The sequence below is a fragment of the Misgurnus anguillicaudatus genome, chromosome 5 (assembly GCF_027580225.2).
Source record: "Misgurnus anguillicaudatus chromosome 5, ASM2758022v2, whole genome shotgun sequence".
Classification (NCBI taxonomy): Eukaryota; Metazoa; Chordata; class Actinopteri; order Cypriniformes; family Cobitidae; genus Misgurnus; species Misgurnus anguillicaudatus.
Window position 1 is genome coordinate 26,162,148 of NC_073341.2, and position 21,264 is coordinate 26,183,411.

At 36.6% G+C, this 21,264-nt stretch overlaps 1 protein-coding gene across 5 annotated transcripts in view; it reads right to left on the bottom strand.

Moving 5' to 3' along the window:
- The window catches only part of ampd2b (adenosine monophosphate deaminase 2b), a 44,321-nt gene that overhangs the window by 16,994 nt on the left and 6,063 nt on the right, over window positions 1-21,264 (bottom strand). For 2 of the 5 annotated variants that reach the window (XM_055168026.2, XM_055168025.2), the window contains exon 2: window positions 14,723-14,822. The exons of 1 other annotated variant lie outside the window; for it this stretch is intronic. In XM_055168026.2, the coding sequence (XP_055024001.1) occupies window positions 14,723-14,822 (100 nt within the window). Of the gene's footprint in view, window positions 1-6,362; window positions 6,464-14,722; window positions 14,823-21,264 lie in introns of those variants that run through there. 2 more of the 5 variants (XM_055168028.2, XM_055168029.2) reach the window with 2 other exon arrangements.

The following is a 21,264-nucleotide window of genomic DNA, read 5'->3' on the forward strand; positions in this document are numbered from 1 at the left end:
CTGGATTTTACAGACAAGGTCACATTTTTGAGGTGCATGTGCAACTAGTTAATTCATAATGTCATCAGTTTAAAAACACTATAAAAATAAACTTAACAAGTTTTGACACCCTGTCCCCATTTAGATGGGTAAATAAAAGTGAGTATGTCTAATGGGTGTTATTTTTGGAGTTTCAGGTCCTGTAGTAACATACACACAAGTTCAACACATAACAGGCAAAGCAGTAAAAGAGTCAGACACAGTCAGAGTGGATAACCACTAACCAACCATCGGTTTATGCTAAGTTTAAACAGTGCTGTACAGTTACAGACACACATGATGAAGATCTGATGGCAAACCAAACTGAACATTTTAGAAAAATGGCGTGTATATGGCTTTTTAAGGAAGTCGCGTCACTACAGTGCTATATTTGCAACACCTCCAGGTCTTTCTGAAGCAAAACTTGTCATCAGGGGCGCCATTAGCAATTCTGGGACCTATGAAAGAATGAATAGTTGGGCCCTCTCTCTAGTACCACACCCATTTTACTAATAATTAAGGCTACGTTTACACGGAAATGATCTGAAGAGAAGACGCAAGATCTTGCGTTGCATTATCACTTTTTATACCGCATTTGTACGAGCGTTTTGGGAGGAAATCTGCGTGCATATGGTGACGCAAAAGTGATATTCGATGTAGTATGCACTCCAGGTGGCTAGGTGGCAATGTGAAGCACTAACACAGAACAACACCAACGCTGTGTCCCAAACCGCCTACTTCCATACTATATAATATGTAAAAAGCACTACTTCGCCCACTATATAGTATGGAAGTAGGTGGATTGGGACGCAGGGCAAGTCTCCCTAGTTGCGCAAAACAGTACCTTGTGCTTCTATGATCAGTAATACTAGCAACACTAGCTGTGAATATGTCATCCAACTGCTGGAAAGACTTTTATATTTATCAGAACTGCTATGGCAACTTCAAGGTCCGACGTATAGAAATAATTCGACATGTTTGTTATTATTTTCCTGAACTGGCGCATGCCTGTGACATAAACGTGTACACGACGAGAGCCACCGTGAACAGACTTTTGCGTTTTTACCATTTTTTTTTTAAATATTATTTTTTTGGCCCATTTTGCCTTTATTGATAGACAGTTAGTGATTGAGAGGCGACAGGAAAGTGCAGGGTGAAGAGAGGGGTATGGGATCGGCAAAGGACCTCGAGCCGGGATTCGAACTCGGGTTGCCGGAAGTGCGTCTGCACCATATGTCGGAGCACTGTCCACTACTACACCATCGGCTCCGACGCGTTTTTACTTTTTTAATGACGGTAAAGCATTTTAAAGTTTCCACTCTGGAGGGTGGTTTTACTTTTTTTGCATTTTTAAGCCCCAAAAACGCAGTCGCTGTGTAAAGGAAAGGCACATCCGATAAAATATGTTTACATTTTCATCCCTCGAGTGTTCTCATGTAAACAGGACCTAAAATGATCTTGGGGGGCCCCAATAGTGCGTGGGCCTTTAGAATTGTCCTACCCCCAGATACAGCGCATGAGCAAAGTCCCTTTCACAGAGAATTTCATTCTTTACTGGTTGACGATTGGTTATTTTTACTGGAAGGCGGGACTAGAGCGGCCATACTGACCGTTGCAACCTCCCCCATTCATATTAATACCAGTGACGATCTGATGGCAAACAAAATTAATTGGCAAACAGATATAATCTTGTTAACATTAAATATCTTTGATTCGGCACATTCATAAATGGGAATGGTCAATAATCAGTGTGGAATGATAAACAGCTGTGAGATAAGAACAGTACTAGAATAAATGGGGCAAAGATCACAGCCTGATCCAGTGGCCTGATATCTTCATTTACTTCGAATGTTTTGCTCTCAAATGGACAAACTGTCAGATGAACAGGTAAGCTAGATTCACATTTCATGATGAAAATACTAATGCTTGCATTGCACCGTTAAAGTTGTAGTTACATTTGGTTAAGTTTTAGTTATATAATCCCAGGCGGACTGTGATTGTTGAGATCAGGTCTCTGTGTGGGCCATACCATCTGTTGTAGGACTCCATGTTTGTGTAAAATCTCACTGCTTAATAGCTTTAAGTGCAGAATCCGTCTGATACACTAAAGCAACATGATATAGATACTGTACTAATCTAAATCATGATTAACATCTCTAGGAAATATTGTTATGCTCAAGAGCCTTATGTAGTCATGCTGAATAACCTCGCTAATCCCAACTATGGCCAACTATTGTGTTGCCATGGCAACCTGGTTATTGTGGGTATTTCATTGTTAGTTAACTTATCAGCTGTGTGAAATTTCAAGGTAAATTTACACCTGACTTCTAAGCTGTTAAGACTCATTGTGAAGATACACAGTGTGTTCCAAACCATATTGATAGTTTCGTAGTGCACTTTAAAAACAATAATTTTACAGTAGCTATGCTTTAGGTTCACTTTACTTTGATGGTTATCTGTGTTGACTATTAGGCTACTCCCTGCTAACACTTTATTTTGACCTCCTTCAAACAAGCATGCATGCATTTGGCAGTTGCTTTTATCCAAAGCTACTTGCAGCGCAAAGGTGTACATTTTATCAGTACGAGTGTTCACTAGAATCGAACTCACAAGCTTTTGTGCAGCTAATACAAAGCTCTACCTATTGTTACTATAAGTATCGTTGCAAAAACATGTCAGCTTTTTCAACTAACCCTAGTCATAACAGTCTACTGATACTCAACTAACACTCTAATGAGAGTTTGTTGACATGTAGCTCCAACGTCATAGTCCACAGAATGTGAAAAAAACTAGTGCACTGTTAAGAGATCATTATAGTTGTGTGTATATTATGTCCTATGGCGAAGCCTTATGCTGCATTCCAGGTAGGTTTTTTAACCCGTGAATTACGACTTCAAAACCACGACTCACGACTCTATGCGTTCCAGGCAGCCTGTAATCCATGTTTTCACAACCTTCTACCTGTGAAAGTGCACTGGAACGGCAGTCAAACCCGTGACTTCCCACCCGTGAACTCGTACTAGATCGATGTACTCCCAGTTCAGAGTCGTGAGTCGTGGTTTTGAAGTCGTGATTTACGGGTTACAGGTTGCCTGGAACGCAGCATTAGATATGTACACTAGATGTCGCATTGGGGCTCTGAGCATGCGTCAAGACCGCCGCCATCTTAGAACAGGGGTCTTGTCATTGGAAGTATCTAGGTAAAGCTGCTATCTCCGCCTGTACTTCGAATTCATGGACGATGCCGGACTTTTGTGCTGCGTATGGATGTTAGGGCTACTAGCACCATATATGTAAGAAAAAGTAGATTTAATTTTTTCCTGTACTAAATGCTAAATACATGTCTGACTGTTGAAACGAACCAAAACAAGAAAATCGCATTCATGACAATTTATGGTGATTTTATTTCCGTTACACCATTGCCTACAATGACGCTGATGCAGAGTTCCCCTGTTTCAAGATGGCGGCTCTGTTTGACTCATTCAGTCCAATTAACTGCCGTAGCCAAAACGACATCTAGTGTACATATCTATGTGGCGAAGCTACGTGTCGGTTTTCATAAAAACTTTGCGCCGACGTGCAATTAAACATGCAGACCGCTAGTCGGGATTCGGCAGTATCCATGTAACCCACAGTAGCTGTGCAACAGCCAAAGGAGAAGCATCGTGGCTAGTAAACCCATAGAGGGTATGCACATGACGTCACCGTCGGCGAGAGGGACTGTGGTTACGCCCACTGAGTGGCAAAAGACAGAGTGGCAGCATTTGAGTACAGCGTGACATCAGCGAAAACGCGTCGAAATGGGAAAAATCTGTTGTGCAATAGGCTGTACTAACAGATTAACAAGAATTCTGAGATATCTTTTTACAGACTGCCAAAAAACACCGAAAGTAGAAGTAAATTGATCATTTATCCCAACGTCCACAGACCACATGGGTTGACAAGTTGCTATCAAGCAGAGGTTTAACTTTCTACTTAAACATATTTTTTTCAAGTATTTGTATTTTATCCATGTTTTTCTTTGTAAAACATACATTCCAAAGCATATTATCATAATTTTTACTCTATTGCATTTCATAAATAATACGTTTTTGTTTTACATTTAATATTTAAGTACAATAACGTACTTTTCCTCAAGTAAAAGTACACAATTTTAATGTAATTAGGTATTAAATACATTTTAATATGCATACAGTATGATTCTATGCTTTAGAATGTAGTGAAGTAACATCTGTACCAAGCACCCTATAAAGCACAGATGTTTGGAAAATCTAACTAATTTTAATAGGTTTTGTCCACCTCTGCTATCAAGTCCAACTAAATTCAATTTAAGCTAATAATAGTCCGCTTTACTGGCGTTTTTCACAGCAGCCGCTATGAAAACCAGCCATTTTGTTGAATAATTTGCCACTCAACAGGTCGAGTTCAGTGGGTCACGTGGAAAAGTGACGTCAATGCATACCCTCTATAAATATGTATAATAAAGGCTAGATGTCTTACGGCGGAGTCTCTAACGTCATCACCGGCGGCCATCTTGTCTTAATCAGCTCACTCACTCGTAGCATTGTGTTTTAATGGTGCATGGACTTTTAAATAACCATAACTTGCTCAATTTTCTACCGATTTTCAAATGGTTTGGTTTCTTACAAACGTTATTAACGTGGCAATACTTCTGGATTTTCCAAGTAGGTACATTTATAACAAATGTTTATAACAAACCAAACCATTTGAAAATCGGTAGAAAATTGAGCAATGCTAAGGAGCTGACTGAGACAAGATGGCCGCCAGTTGAGACGTCGACATCTATTGGCCAGCAGTGCGGGCGAGACATCTAGCCTTTATTATACATATCTATCGAAGAAGAAGAAGAAGCTTGTTGTGTACGATTTGAGAAAACTAGCAGTGATGGAGGTAAATAGACAGCGACTTTTGTTGCGGTAGGTTAATCACTCCTCAACTTGGCCATCTTTGTTCTTCTTACCATTGCAATCGGAAATGCCTTTGAAGAAATGCAATGCAGATTTTTTTTATCTGACGGGAGGGGTTCTAGTGGACCAATCACAGCGCTTGCGGTCTGCGTAGGACGGATGCTTTGTTAAAATTTTGGTGAGGTGCTCGTCAAGCTAGTCTATGCATAGCCTACGCCGTAGAACTGACGCACGAATATAAATTACATTTTAGATGACCGTCAACTCATGAGACCTACAGCTTTCAAAGCTCCAACTGTTAAGGGAAAGACTTCATAAAGAGTAGAGCACAGGACTGATCAGTGTTGTACAGTGTAAAATGCATGTTTACCCTTTTTATGTTTAGGTTTCCCATAAACTAAAAAGAACCTTTGTGCTTATTATAAGGCCTGCCTCTAAACATGAAGCTGGTTAATGTTGCTCTTTGCTTAAAACACCAGTTTACATCATCTTGAACTGGTCAACCAGCATGCTGTTAACAGTATACCCAGTCAGAATACATTTTCATAACATGGTCCCTAGGTGTAACTGGGGCTGTACCCATACAAAAAGTACATCTTTGTACCTAAAGAGTGCAGATAAGTACCTCAAATGTACATATTTATTAGGACATTTTCAAAAGATTCTTTTTAGGACCCCTTAATATCTAGGGTCTTAAAAAATGGTCCCTAGATGGGATGCCCCAGTGAACATTTTTTGACAATTTTTCTGACAGTGTATGCTATTCACCAGTGAGATATCAACGTTTCTGATGTTTTTAGCATGGAGAGTTACATTACACCGACACGATACAAGCCCAGTTGGGACAACATCATTTCACGCCTCGGACTTACATCCAAAACACAGCATGTATCGGTGAACACACGTGCTGGTTTTTTCAACAGGGCTGTCTTTGAACATAGATGCTTAATTTCATACACAGTCCCAATTTAAACGGCCACCTTTTGTTTTATCTTTTCAATTGTCCATACATATTAGAACATATATGAAAAACAGTGCTACACAATGCTGACCAAAACAAAGCATAAACACCCTAATTAAAAAACACAAGCAAGTGCATAGTTCCCAAGAGAAAAATATAAGCTGACATAAACGCAGCTGAGGGGTTAGAGATGAAGAGAGCGAGCGAGAGAGAAGGATAAAATAAAAATAATCCTGGAAATGAGAAAAAGGATATGTGCCGGCTAAATGGTATTTTTCCTAAAACAGGTCAGAGAGATATTAGAGAAAACTATGAATAAAGACAAAAAGAGAGACAGACAGAGATAAAGAAAGAGAGAGTTTAACACCTTAAAAAGACGCAACTCCAGCAAAACACATATTCCATTCACTCTTACACATACACACGTTTCCTCTATTTGAATAAGTCCCACATACATACAGTAAACACAGCTGATGGAGCCGAAGCATCTACTCTCTCCTCCCTCCTCTTCCTGGTTCCTGCCAGCTGTCTGGACTAGCCACTGTCATCCCCCTCTCATTTAAATATCCATGACACAAAGCTGGACCGTACCACCTTGAATTCAGGGGCAGGGGGAACCGAAGAGCATCACTGCATCTGTGATACAGAGAGCCTTTGACAGAGAGACCCTTTTTCTACCCGTTTGTGATGTATTAGGACGGCTGCAGTGCATGCAAAAATGCCGGAGGATGTGTTTTGAGAACCAAAGAGGGAAAGTAGCTCCCTCAGAGAAGAAAAGGCACAGGTCATCAGTGCATTTTTGTAAACATAAGCCGACTATAAGAAACTATGTTTGTTCAGCTTAGCGTTTGGACAAGAGAGATGACCGGTCTATATTTTGTTCATGGGTTTATAATTACCTATGAGACCATCATTTTGGAATTTGACATTACACTGTAGGTCTAAGATTTACATCAATAGAATTTTGAGCTTTTCACAATCCCATAGGGCCACATAACAAATGCGCAACCTTAAACACTTTATGAAGTATAAATTATTGTATTCATGCTAGAGGGGTTTTGATGATCTGATGCTGTTTAATAAAAAAAAACATTGAATCCTGCTCCTCTTCAGAGGAATAAGGCTTTGATGAATACATCAGAGAGAGAGATAGAAAGATAAAGAGATTGTGCTGATGAGGTCTTTGTGCGCCTCCTACGATTGAAACACTCCCATCATTTCAGTATCATTAGTGGTCATCTATTATAGTTGAAGTATTTTTAGCATGAAAACTTCCTTGCCATCTAGTGGACACTAGCAAAGCACTGTTCAGTTTTTACTTTGAATTCATTGTGCTGTTGTTTTCAGTATGCATTTACACTTGTGTTCAAGTATGTTTTTTTTTATAAAATAATAATAATTGACTGTTAAACCTCATTATTTGGGCAAACATAATCTATTTAAAAAATATATACACTGAAAAAATGATTCATTGAATTTAATTAATTTTTTAAGGTAAGTGGTTGCAATCAATTTATTTAAGCTACATTTAAACAAAAGTTTTATATTTTACTTTACATTACTAATATTTTTTGTTTAAATGTAGCTTAAATAAATTGATTGCAACCACTCACCTTAAATTTTTTTTATTAAATTCAATGAATCATTTTTTTCATTGTATGAAGAGTTTAGTTGCAAAACGAGATAAATCCGTTTTTTAATATTTTTTCCAAAACATGTTTATTATTATGTTATCATGTTATTATTTTGTTTTATGGTGCTATTTAGCTGTATTTTTTAAGTTGAAGGTTTAAATCAAAACAAACCAACTGCAGTTGCATTGAAATTAATTGGAATGCACAACCAAAAACACAAGATTTCTGAAAAATTTAAAATTTTGCAACGAAACCCTTCATACTTTTTAATACATTTCTTATTTTTATTATAATATGATGAATATGATGAAATATGTTTGCACAATTATATACAGTACTGTGCAAAAGGCAACCATGCTATCATTAGATTTGTTGTTTTTGCAATTGCATAGTGTTCATACATAATTATTTCTCAGTCTCTTAGAATACAAACAGAAAATACAGGAAATGTGTATGTAGTATTAAAAACTGTATAAAAGTATAACCTGATGTGTCAAGTATTAAGGGTAAACTCCCCTTCTACTTGAGCAATAGCAGGTAGCTGCATGATCTCTAAATGAAATTAAATGAAATTAAATCCTAATTTCTAATTCTAATCGAATGACTTCAGGACTTTAGTCTCCTCAAAAAAGCTAAAGATGTATTTTGTGCCAAGAGAGGTCACACTAAATACTGACTGATGCTTGAAGAAGACATTTAGTTCTAAAAATTGTTTTGTTGTTTTGTGTACATATTTCCTGTATTTTCTGTTTGTATCTTAATAAAAAGAGTGAAAAATAAATATTGGACATTAAACACGACTAAAAACAACAAAGCTGGTGATGGTGGCCTACACTTTTGCACAGTACTGTATTTTTTCCACATAACATTCAGACAGGCCTATGTCTTCATATCAATAGGTCAAAGATCATGCAAAACATTTTAGTCAAGTGATCCTAAACTTTCGACCGGTAGTGTCAGCCTGATCTTACAAGATTTTACACATATTTTAGGAGTTAGCTAATTTGTATTTATTCATACAAAGGAAATAGTACAAAAACGTTTCGTAAGTTTATCATAAAAACAATAATAAATAAACATAGCAAAGGCGAAAGCAAATCGTACAAAAATGTACAAATGTGGACGTACGAATTAATGCAAATTAACCATTTCATAAATTACAAACAAACCATGACATTGCGTTGGTAGTGTACACAGAATTACAACTGCTTTAAAAATAATTTATGACATTGCTTACATAGCAGAACAAACACAAGCATTAACTGACAAGATGCTGTTTCAGTTTTTTCTGTATCTTTGAGCTTTACAATTTAAAGGTGCAGTGTGTAATTTTTAGAAGGGTTTCTTGACAGAAATGCAAAATAATATACAAAACTAAATTATCAGGGGTGTATAAAGACATTTCATAATGAACCGTTATGTGTTTATTGCCTTAGAATGAGTTGTTTTATCTTCATACCCTTTTTTTTTTAATTTTTTTTATGCTTAAACAAAAAATATACAGAACAGTACAATATATAGTTCTTCATACCCTTACATGGAAGCCGCAATTTTGTGCAGCCATGTTTCTACAGAAGCCCTTAACGGACAAAGTTTTTTACTAAGTTGTCTCCAACGATGACATGTTTGTCCGGTGGTGGCTGCCGTAGCCTCTCTATGTGTTTCAAAAGCAAAAAAGTGAGCAGTGGACTGAGCCGTTGGGTGCAATTCGCAACCTCACCACTAGATGCCACTAAAATGTACACACTGCACCTTTAAATGACAACGCTAACACTGTTGTAGACTTGCACATCACATATACACTTTCTAAATGTCCAAACATAGAAAACAGATAGAAAACAAAAAATTTCCAGCACAAAATAACAATTGCCCCAAATATCTGTCACCCCAAAACAAATACTTATTACACTCTTAAAAATAAAGGTACTGAATTGGGTATGTCATAGCAATGCCAAAGAAGAACCATTTGGGTTCCCCTTAAAAAAGCACTTATTTCTTACCTTTTTATTGGTTGGTTGAACTTTTCTCACAACAAAGGGCCTTTTGTGCCATATAAAGGTTTTGTGGACATTCACAGAAATAACTTTTATTTTTAAGAGTGTAGTTGATGTGTGGTTTCTGAAAACTTCCCACAACTCTTTCATTCATTACTGGGCTTGAATCATAACAGCTTAAGTAACCATACCGTGACTCTAAACAAATCGATTCATCCAGTTGTAAAAGCATTAGGGTCATAAAAACACATCAACTTCCTACCTCCTGGGTGAAGTCCCTGGGGCTGGTAAAAACTGGGTGGATTTAGAGAAGACAGCTCTAAACAGTAACAAAGCAGCAGTCTAGAGAGAGGCAGTCAGAAATCTTTCCTCTCCAACACTACAGTAAAAAACAAGGGAGGTGCCACCAAGGGAAAGTTCAAAGGTCAGTAATTCTAGGTGTGAAAGAAGGCTGAAGAAGACCAGTTCTTAATGCTACAAAAAAAGACCACAGCTTTTAGCAGAATAATGTATAGAATGCACTCTTGATTGAATGAGCACTGACTTTATGAGTTATAGACAGCCAATCAAATTACCTTGTTCACACTTTAAGTAAACACACAGTTAGCAAAAACACCAGACAGATTTCATAAAGGTTGTGAAATGTTTCTGTGACCAATCTGGAATGTAACACAGGCAGGGTCCCATGTGACACATAACAGGAACTGTTACATAAGTGATTCATGCCAAAGACACTCTTATCAGGTGGCAATTATACATCTCATTAAAAAAATTAGCAAGAGCACACGCTTCATTATTTCACAATCCTACATTTTGAGAAAACTGACACAGAACTGCAAAATATTACAACATCATCCTGTATAAACAAGAAGGTAAGTTGTTATTTCAAAGATAACATTTTTACATTGGGCTCCTTTGAACATTCACATAAGATGGACCATTTTGTACACCCTATATTTTCTTCAAGGCCTTTGTTCTTGAATTATGCCTTTATTTGCACATCCAGGGCCATTAACATGTCAAGAATGAGTCACTTCAGCACAGAGACCGTAAGTAAAGAGAAATTTAATGGCTGTTGAATTGCAAGAGGATTTTTTTTATAGAAAATATTGAATATTGAAAAAAATGTAATTTAACTCTTTTGCCACAAGCATTTTTTTTTAAGTTGCCAGTTAGCGCATTTTTATGATTTTCACAAAAGTTTAATGCCTTGCAGAAAATGTTCTTCTTTAAATACATTAACATACAATATATGAAATAAAAGAACAGACCCTCTTCTTTTAAACAAACAAAAAAAAACAGTTTTATAGATAATTCTATTTTATTCAGATTCAGAATGATGATCAAACATACACAGAGTTTTTACTGTTTCATGGATGATTTTTTTTTTAAGTTGAGTAGTGCCACCTAGTGGATAACAACAGAAATATGAATTGCCGTATAAACTCGTCACTGCAGGGAAGCGTTTCCTCTTAATGAAAAAACTCATTAATGGCGGGGAAAAAGTTAAAAGAATCAAAGTTATTTACACAGAGAGAGAGAGAGAGAGAGAGAGAGAGAGAGAGAGAGAGAGAGAGAGAGAGAGAGAGAGAGAGAGAGAGAGAGAGAGAGTTTGTATATTTACAAAAGTTTCTGGCAGCAAGGTTTCCTGCAAGTTATTGTATTTCAATTTACAGTAATTGTGCCACTGTAAAAAAATTTTTTTAAATTATTACTGGCAGCTGGTTTCCAGTAACTCACTGTAGATTTTACATTTATGTTATTTACTGGCATCAGTTTGTTCATAGTTAAATGAACATGAAACATTTTCAGTCTTTATCTTTTACAGTAAGTTACTGGCAATTTTTTTTACAGTGTATAGTTTTCTTTCAGTATAATACTACTAAATTTACAGCAGCATCTACTCTGTTGCAATGTATTATTTATATGATTTAGCAATTTACAAGAATTAAAGAGCACCTATTTCATTGCTAAAAAACAAGGTTATTTGGTATATTTGGTATAATTCAATGTGTTTGCGTGGTTTATGGTTAAAAAACACATTATTGTGTCCCTGATTGGCCAGGTAATCTGTATGTTGTGATTGGCATGAATACCTCTGACGTCTGCCGGAAATGTGATGCTCAGTACCATGTTTAAAAGATTCAGTCACAATGCAGGAGTTAACTTACAGGCTGTGAGTCCGAAGCGGGAGGAATTACCGTAAAACTTCAAATAATAGCTGAGTCCCAAATAGACGCCCGTCTCTTTTAGACGTCTGGTGTGACGACAGGTTTGGGTAAATAAACGCCTGTCTCAAATAAAGGCCTGGTCTGTTTTTTAGTTTCGGGTTGTATTTAATCTTCTAAAACCCGTCAGATAGTCTGTTTAAAACAGTTCTATGGTGCAGATTGAACACGCTAAAGTTTTTTTTTTTTTTTTGCTTACCGGTGCTGGAACAATTAAATTAAAAGCCTGTCTCTTATAGACACCTGTCTCTTTTAGACGCCTGGTGAGATGATAGGTTTGGGAAAATAAAAGCCCGGGCTATTATTTGAAGTTTTACGGTATGATCATGTCGGTCTTGTCTACATCACCAATCGCAGGAAGTAAGCTGTTGCCTACACGTTGGAGATGACAACTTGCATCATTGTTAACTTTGGGGTATGTAGCTTTTGCATATCGTTAACATGTACTAATACACACTTACCAGGGCTCAAAATTAACTTTTTTATTTGGTAGCACTGGTGCTCCCAACTTTAAAGAGTTAGGAGCACCAGCAAAAATTTAGGCGCATCCATCCAAAAATTAAAAAGCACCACAACTACAATGTAAATGTTAATAGATTTATTTTATTAAAAATAAAACACCACCACCGGGCTTTACACGTCCTATGGCCAGCATTTAAAAGTTGGTCTTCTATTTTATTTTATTTTATTTTTTGCTGCATAAATTCCTAAATTAATACCCAAATGCTGTTGAAATAGTAAAGCAGCAATTATAATTTAACAATTACAGGTAACATGATTAAGATTACATAGAAAATCTAGCAAACATGTAAAACACTGATTAATTGTGACATTACAAAAGTGACTCTAATATAGAAGGCTAATATATATTGGTATTGATAACTGCATTCCCAGGATGCTTTTACTACTAAATAGGCAATGTTTTTAAAAAAACAACAAAAACATACCATCAGCATTGTCGTATTCCACAGCAACATGGACCACAAGGATGTTTGTCGAATGTCCATTCACCAGCGCATGCGCACATACACCATCAAACACACAGACAGGTCGGTGTCTCTCCATCAATAATAAACACATTTGTCATGACACGTCTTGTGTTTTTGGCACTTTCGCCATGTTTAAGCAAGGTACGTCTGGCGCTTAAAATGTTTTGATTCCGCCATTAACGCCGTTTTACAGGATTTACAGTAAACACTGTAAGTTACATTTTCATAGCGGAGACACTCGAAATCTTTAAGCCACTCTCTCTGAAAGGTTTAACGTCAACTCGTATTTTACGGTGGTGGAGTTACATTTGAATCCGGATCGTCGTCAAAAAATACAGTAACCTGGCTGTAATCGGCTCGCTCTCGTCATGCTCGCGACGCGTTCGTCTTTTCACATTTCCGCGCTTCACGGCAACAAGGAATGACTGACGCTCATATTAGCCAATCTGCGGTCTTCATTAAACGCAAGAACTTAATGGTGAAATTTGATTGGTTATGTGTCGTTGGAGAGAACACTGAACCTGGGACAGCGCCAGCACGCAGGATCACAATCAACTCGCGTCACAACAAAGTGGGCAGTCGCACAAATGCTCCCAAATATATTTTAAGGTCGCAGAGATTAAATTTCGGTCGCATATGCGACCAAAATGGTCGCAATTTCGAGCCCTGCTTACACACCAAAGGAAATGTAAAGACGTGAATCGGAAAATAGGTGCTCTTTAATGTTTTATATTTCTATTAATTTTTAAAGGCTAAATATTTTTATTGGGCAGAGAAAAACCTGATGTATTATTTATCTTTTCAATTAAATCTGGTTCATAAACTGGTTTGAATGTGTCATTACCAAATTAGAATGAATGTGAATGATTTTTGTCAGCCTCCCTAAAATAAATCTACATGATTGTGCTCGAACTACATAAAAGCAAATAAAAAGCTTAAATGTAAATTTTAAATGTAATCCAGGAAAAGTCATGAACACAAATGGTTCATTAGTAATACATCATGTTATCAGCATCATGCCAACAAATCTCTTAACTCAGAAAATGACACCATCTCTTTAGTGAAGACACCACATGTAGATAATTCACACTTCAGGGTGCACATAATATGATGCTAGCACACCAACTAAAATCATTCTCACAGTATTCATCTGTGTTAATTTGTGCACTTAACTAGAGAGGAATGCATTTTCATTGTTTAGCCATGTCAGAAGCAGCAGTCTGGTGAGAATAGATATTGAATAATAAAAGCATTCAATGTCTAACTAAACATGTTTGTGTTTTTGGTGCCAAACTGAATCAGAGTTTTGTGAGTGAGGTGTGAAGTGGGTTTGGGATCTTATGTAAGCCTTACGCAATGCAGGCCAGACCACAGGCCATTATGTTTTATGTATTTTGTGGATGTGGTCTAGACATCTCATTGCTGTAACCGCAGTATGTTTGATTTCCTTCTCTGGCTTTACTGCAATTAAATCAGACAGAATATAAGGATGAATGTATTCATCCTGAGGCAACACAATCAGCTTAGTACTGTCAATGTAATTATGGTCAGAAATGATTTGTAATGCATAACATCCTCTCTCTGCTAACAAAAGAAACATCAAACATATTTTCAATATCATTCATTTACATAAATGTGAATATTGTAGTTTAATAGTTTATGGTGATTTACAATATATTAATATTTATGAGGTCCTTTTTACGTTGCAGTAGTCAACAGGTAAATCAACAGGTATGAAAGTTTCCAAGATGGAACAATTACAGGAACTACTGTAGATTCCCGGTTAGGTAAAATATTGGTATCTTATAAATAGGATGAAAATGTATTATTGTAAGCATTATTTGACACCTGTTTGATTACAATATCATCTACAGTATACTTACACCCAGTCATCATTTAGATCCATTTTCTACCGCACACCTAACAAACATACACTTTAATAAAATCATGTTTTTAACAAACACACTTACCTCCACTGGTTGTATACTGCAAGCTCCCTCTCTTCCTGAAAGGAGATGTGGGTTTGCCTGAAGGCAGCTTTGAAGACATTTTGGCTTGAGGTTCAACTAGCTGGTTGAGGGAAAGAAAAGGAGGGGTCACGTTCAGTCCAAAAGGGCTTTGAATGCAGTAATGAGGATGCTCCAATATGTGTGTGAGAGAGAGTGAGAGAATCCCATCTCTTTGGATGCTGCAGTGGGAAACTGACTCCTCCCCACACCTCCCAGTGCCCACTCACACGCTACCACACGCTGCCTGCATGCTGTCACTCCACACGGTTTCCATGGTAACCACAGAACCAGGTGAAAGAGGATGTGAATAGTGTGTTTGTGCGGTACTGTGATGGTTGAAAAGTAATGCTACTCAAGTCACTTTCTCACAGCCCTGTAAGATAATACACAGAATGACATGGAACACCAGTTCAGGGATAAACGCCAGAATAGATGCACTGAACAGTCGCTGTGGGGTAGAAGGAGAGGACGTTGCTTACTCTGTGTCGCCTGTTGGATACACAACAGCTGCACTTATACTACAAGATTTAGGTTCAGAGATGAGCTTATACAGGCAGAGTCTAGAAATCAACATGATCTCACGGCAAGTCGTGTTATAGTCACGAAAATGTGATTAAAGGGGCCATGGCACAAGACTTTTTTAAGATGTCAAATCAATCTTTACTGTCCTCAGAGCACATATGTGAAGTTTTAGCTCAAAATACCATTTAAATAATTTATTATAGCGTGTTAAAATTGCCACGTTGTAGGTGTGTGCAAAAATGTGCCGTTTTGGGTGTGTCCTTTAACATGCAAATGAGCTGATGAAATTCAAACAAATGAGCTGATGAAATTCAAACACTGATCACATTGATGGTGGTTTGTTGCAATTAAAACTCAATTGTGCTTTTCTCTGCACTAAATGGCAGTGCTGTGGTTGGATAGTGCAGATTAAGGGGTGGTATTATTATAATAAGAGCTCCTTATGACATCATTAGGAGAACCACATTTTAACAACCTATTTTTTTATGTGATTGTAGAGAATGGTTTACCAAAACTAAGTTACTGGGTTGATCTTTTTCACATTTTCTATGTTGATAGAAGCACTGGGGACCCAATTATAGCACTTAAACATGGAAAAAGTCAGATTTTCATGCCATGGCCCCTTTAATTTATTCTTGTCCATAGCACGAAATTTAGCTGTTTTCGTGCCTTGAGCACGAATGTCTTTTTCGTGTCACTCAGCAAGAATTTCTATAAATAGTTTTTCGTGTCGGTGGCACGACTTTTTTTTCGTGTCATTTTATGTCTTGTTTTCAAATTTTTCCCCTATTTTTAAATCATTGTCGCTTGGGGTTTGGGTTAGGATGTAATTTTATGTATTGGCTTCTACATGGTTTTTTTCCGCTTTTAAAACTACTCTCGCCTGGAGTTGGGGCTTGGATTAGGATGTCTAAAAATGTAACAGAAATTGATTCTAGCCCCAACCCCAAGTGACAATGGTAAGAAAATACAAAGAAAACCATACATAAAATGAAACGAAAAAGAAAGCCGTGCCACGAACACGAAAAACTATTTATAGAAATTTGTGCGAGTGACATGTACAGTAAAAGACATTTGTGCTCAAGGCACAAAAAAAGCAGAATTTCGTGCCATGGACACGAATAAATTAATCAAATTGTTTGTGACTATAACACGACTTTCCATGAGATCAGTCTGTCTAAAATGTAGGCACATCAATGTATTCATCTGGCAGACACTTTTACCCAAAACAACCTACAGTGCATTTATACACTGTAAAAAGAGATTTGTTGGTTCAACTTAAAAAAGTGAGTTACCTAGTTACCTTAAAATTTTGAGTTAATTCAACTTAAAAAGAGTACGTATGTGAAGTTCTAGAAAAAAATACTTTATTTTAAGGCGTCACTGTTACATTGTAATTATATATTTAAGTACCAAGTAATAATCATCAACAACAACATGTACTTACTGTAGGGTTAGGAATAGGGTTTGGTTTAGGATTAGTTGCATGTAATTATGCACAATTAACTGTTATTACTATAATAATTACATGTAACATGTGTAACAAAGACAACGTAAAATAAAGTGTTACCAGATATTTTATTATAGCATGTTAAAATTGCCACTTTGTTGGTGTGAGCAAAAATGTGTGTCCTTTTAAATGTAAATGAGTGGACCTCTGCACTAAATGGCAGTGCCGTGGTTGTTGGATAATGCAGATTAAGGGAGGTATTATCCCCTTCTGACATCACATGTGGAGCCAAATTTCAATTACCTATTTTTTCACATGCTTGCAGAGAATGGTTTATTAAAACTAGTTACTGGTTTGTTCTTTTTACATTTTCTAGGTTGATAGAGAGAGTGGAACCCAATTATAGCACTTAAACATGGATTTGTAAGATATATCCCCTTTAATAGATATTTAGCAGACAGTCTACTAATACTGCAAAGATTGATAAGTAGTTGCAAAGTTAATAAGTAAAATGTTTGCAAAGTGTTACCGTGTTGCCTGGGAATCGATTAGGTGTTGCAAATGCCACTTTATAATTAAGCTAGAGTACAAGACAAAGGCATGTTTTAATAATCCCTGATTGACATTTCAATGTTCTATTGAATTTTTTTAGCAATTTTTAGAATTTTTCTAAAAATGTTCTGTTCATCTCAGTTCGCATGAAGGATTTAAACATTTAAGAGACATTCTTAATTCAATTCTGAATGGCACACAACCCAGCACCAAGGTAATGCTATGCTATTTTCTATCTGTATGGAGAATGCCTTTGAAATGCTGGTGCCAGCATGAATTGAACCCCATCAGCAATGTACACAGAGAGGTCTTTACATAACAAAAGAGTGTTTGTTTATGCCTCTGTGCTGACTGAACCACCAGAAACACTGACAAAAGAGTTGGGTAGATTTAAACTACACAGTAAAAATGGACCCTGGGACTGATGCAGACTAGGGTTTAATATTTTTCCCGAAAATTAGATCAAATCAAATCCCGGGAAAAGACGACCCATTTCCCGGGAATCCCGGGAAATAGCTGTTTTTTTTGCACAAGTATCAATATCATTCAAATATGCGTTCCCAACATGTTTTATATTATTTGTATCATTATTAGGGCAAGAAACACAGTTTATGTCCATATCAACAACGTTTTTTGCAATGATCAATTCTGCTGAGGATCAAGTGAGCTGCGTGCGTGACAGCCTGCCGTAGCGAAATACCAGGTGGATTGTCTGTGCATGACTTCTGAAAATCTTTAAAATGATAAAACTATAATTTAGAATAACTGAGGAATAATCACTCGAAGTTAAGCAACAATTTCTTTATTAGGGCAGGTATATTTCTCTTTTAAATAAATATAGGCTACACGTTTTGACAACCCTAAATAAAAGCAAACGACCCACAGAAGTGTAAAACTCGTGCAATACATACGCCAAATTCCACTTTGGCGTGCATATGATACGCAAGTCCTTCCCATTCACTTAAACGGGGCATCTTTTTTGTCGTTTTATTTATTGGTTTCTCAATTTTTTTGCTATTTTTACCATTTTCGCTTGGGTTTAGGGTTAGAACAACTTTTTGTTATTTAAAAATGACATCCTAACCCAAACCCCAACTCCAAGCGACCATGGCTTAAATATGGACAAAAACATAGAGAAACCTGTATATTAAATAACCTTATTAAGCAAATCTGAAATCTAACCCTAAACCCAAGCGAAAATGGTTTAAAAAACAGAAAAAAATTGAGAAACCAATAAATAAAACGACAAAAAAGATGCCCCGTTTGGGTGAATGGGAGGGACTTGCGTGTCATGTGCGCGCCGGGGTGGAGTTTGGCGTGTGTGTTGCATGAGTTTTGCACTTTGTGCTATTTATACGCAACCTCAGGAGACTGGGTAGCGAAAAAACTGTGCACGGCAATAATTAAAGACAGGACCAGTCCTATGTAGACTAAAACTGAATTGAAATGATAATTTAAAAACTAAAACAAAAGCATAAACACAAACAGTAACACTGTCGCAATAGGGCAATTTCGCGCAAAACTGTCACTCACAAGTTAAGCAACAATTTCTTTAGGGCAGATATGAAGAGTTTCGTTGCAAAACGAGATAAATCCATTTTTAACATTTTTGTCAAAACATGTTTAATATAATGTTATCATGTTATTATTTTGTTTTATGGTGCTACTTAGCTGTATTTTTTAAGTTATGAAGGTTTAAATCAAAACAAACCAACTGCAGTTGAATTGAAATTAATTGGAATGCACAACAAAAAAACGTGATTTCTGAACAATTAAAAAAACTGTGGTTATCTCGTTTTGCAACGAAACTCTTCATATATTTTTCTTTTAAACATATCCTACAAATTTATACTAAATAAAAGCAAACGGCCCACAGAAATGCGCAACTGTGCACGCACTGCATGGCAATAATTAAAGACTGGGCCCGTCCTATGTAGACTAAAACTGAATTTAAATAATAATTTAAAAAACTAAAACAAAAGCATAAACACAAACAGTAACACTGCCGCAATAGGGCAATTTCGCGCAAAACTGTCACTTACAAGTTAAGCAACAATTTCTTTATTAGGGCAGGTATTTTCTTTTAAACATAAAACAATTTTAACTGAATCAAAGCAAACGACCCTCAGAAATGTGTAAATGTGCACGGAAAGATTAAAGACAGAGCCATGCCTAAGGTAAAACAGAATTGAAATAATAATTTAAAAACTAAAACAAACGCATAAACAGTAACACTGCCGCAATAGGGCAATTACAAGCGAAAGTGTCACTCACATTATCAGCATTGCATTTCAAACCGTTTTTATTTCTCACCTTGCCCTTCATTTATTTAATTTTTTTGGAAATGTGCTTTTAAAAAGCACAGAGCGTCGATGGACTCAGGCGGTTTCGTATTTTTGTTACAAATTGGCCGCAAATAGAGGACGCTCTCTCCGACTCCACAGATGTAGCCTGAATAGTGCTAAGAGCATCAAACAGCTGTTGCAGGTGGGGTGGTCTCCTTTTGGTGGCTTCGAAAAGGGAAAACTCTTTGTTTAGAATGCTCATGAAGTCACCGTCTTTCATTTCCTCTGAGGCTGGCTTAGTGGTCATTGAAAAAGCCAGCTGCAAATCTAATCTAGCGCACGTTTATATAAAATATATATATATATATATATATATATATATATATATATATATAAATTTCCCGTTTCCCGTCATAACTTTTCCCGGGAATCGGGAAATAGTCTTGATAAGATTTCCCGGGAATCCCGTTTCTCGGGATTAAACCCTAATGCAGACAGAACATTAATACTATAACTTCAGTCAAAACAGACATGGATCTTGGGACCCTGTATGAATGAGACTGTAAAATGCAGATTTTGAAGAGAATAATATAATGATCCAAAAAGTTTGTATGCTTGTGGGAATTACCTTCCTAATAAGCTATTTTGTTTAACAGATGAGGTCCACTGAAATGCCTTCCTCTGGATGACGGTGCCCTCTTGTGGATGACAAATACTACATATAGTACTATATATTTACATTAATAACAATCTACAATGTACCAGAGGTCTTGAACCTTTTTCTGGCCAAGGACTCCTTAATAGATAGAGAGAAGGAGCAGGGACTGAATTTTTAGGTACACACTTTTCTTTACAAATATATTAAAATAATCATTTTTGGTATAGATAGTCACATTGTTAACATACTACATAACATTTTAAATTTACTGAATAGTTTTTAATCGGTTTGATGCACAATTTTCTTTTTCCAAAAACATATTTTGAATTAAATTAATATTTGGAGGATCCCCCAGTAATACTACCACAGACCCCCAAGGGGTCCCCGGCTAACCCCCTGTTGAAGACCCATATACTATACCAAAAGGAATACATTTAAAAACAATATTTGCACACAAAGCCATGTGGATAAATGCCATTCTTTAGTATGTTTATATGTGCAATTACTTTTAACAGGCCAGAGTGGCATTTTTTTACGCTTCATATAATTGATGTTGCCTGATGAGCTATTTATGTTATAACATATAGCCTGCTCTACTAGTAGTTGGTAGGCGTTATGAACACTACAGCTTTTCATTAGTGCACAAATAAATCATTAATGATTCAAACATCCCCATGCACATGGGGAAACCTCTCATGTTGTTTTAAATTCAATGTCAGGTCTAAATGCAGCTCAGGTCTCTGTTAAAGCATGCATTTAGTAATTAGTGTGTGCATTAATAACCATAGGGTTCAGATGAAGAAACACTGCCATGATCAAACATTACTATTCAGCACTCATCCTTTTAATATATTCAGTATTAAAATAACTAGCATACTGAGATTGAGCATTCATCTATTAAAAAGGGGAAGATTGTAATTTCATTGAATTTGCTAATCCAAATGTTACTAGAGTACTGCTTCTGTTTTGCATTTTTAAAATGTACTTTTCTTTTCCGTACGGATTATATTTTCAACATAATTAGTGTGGAAAAGTC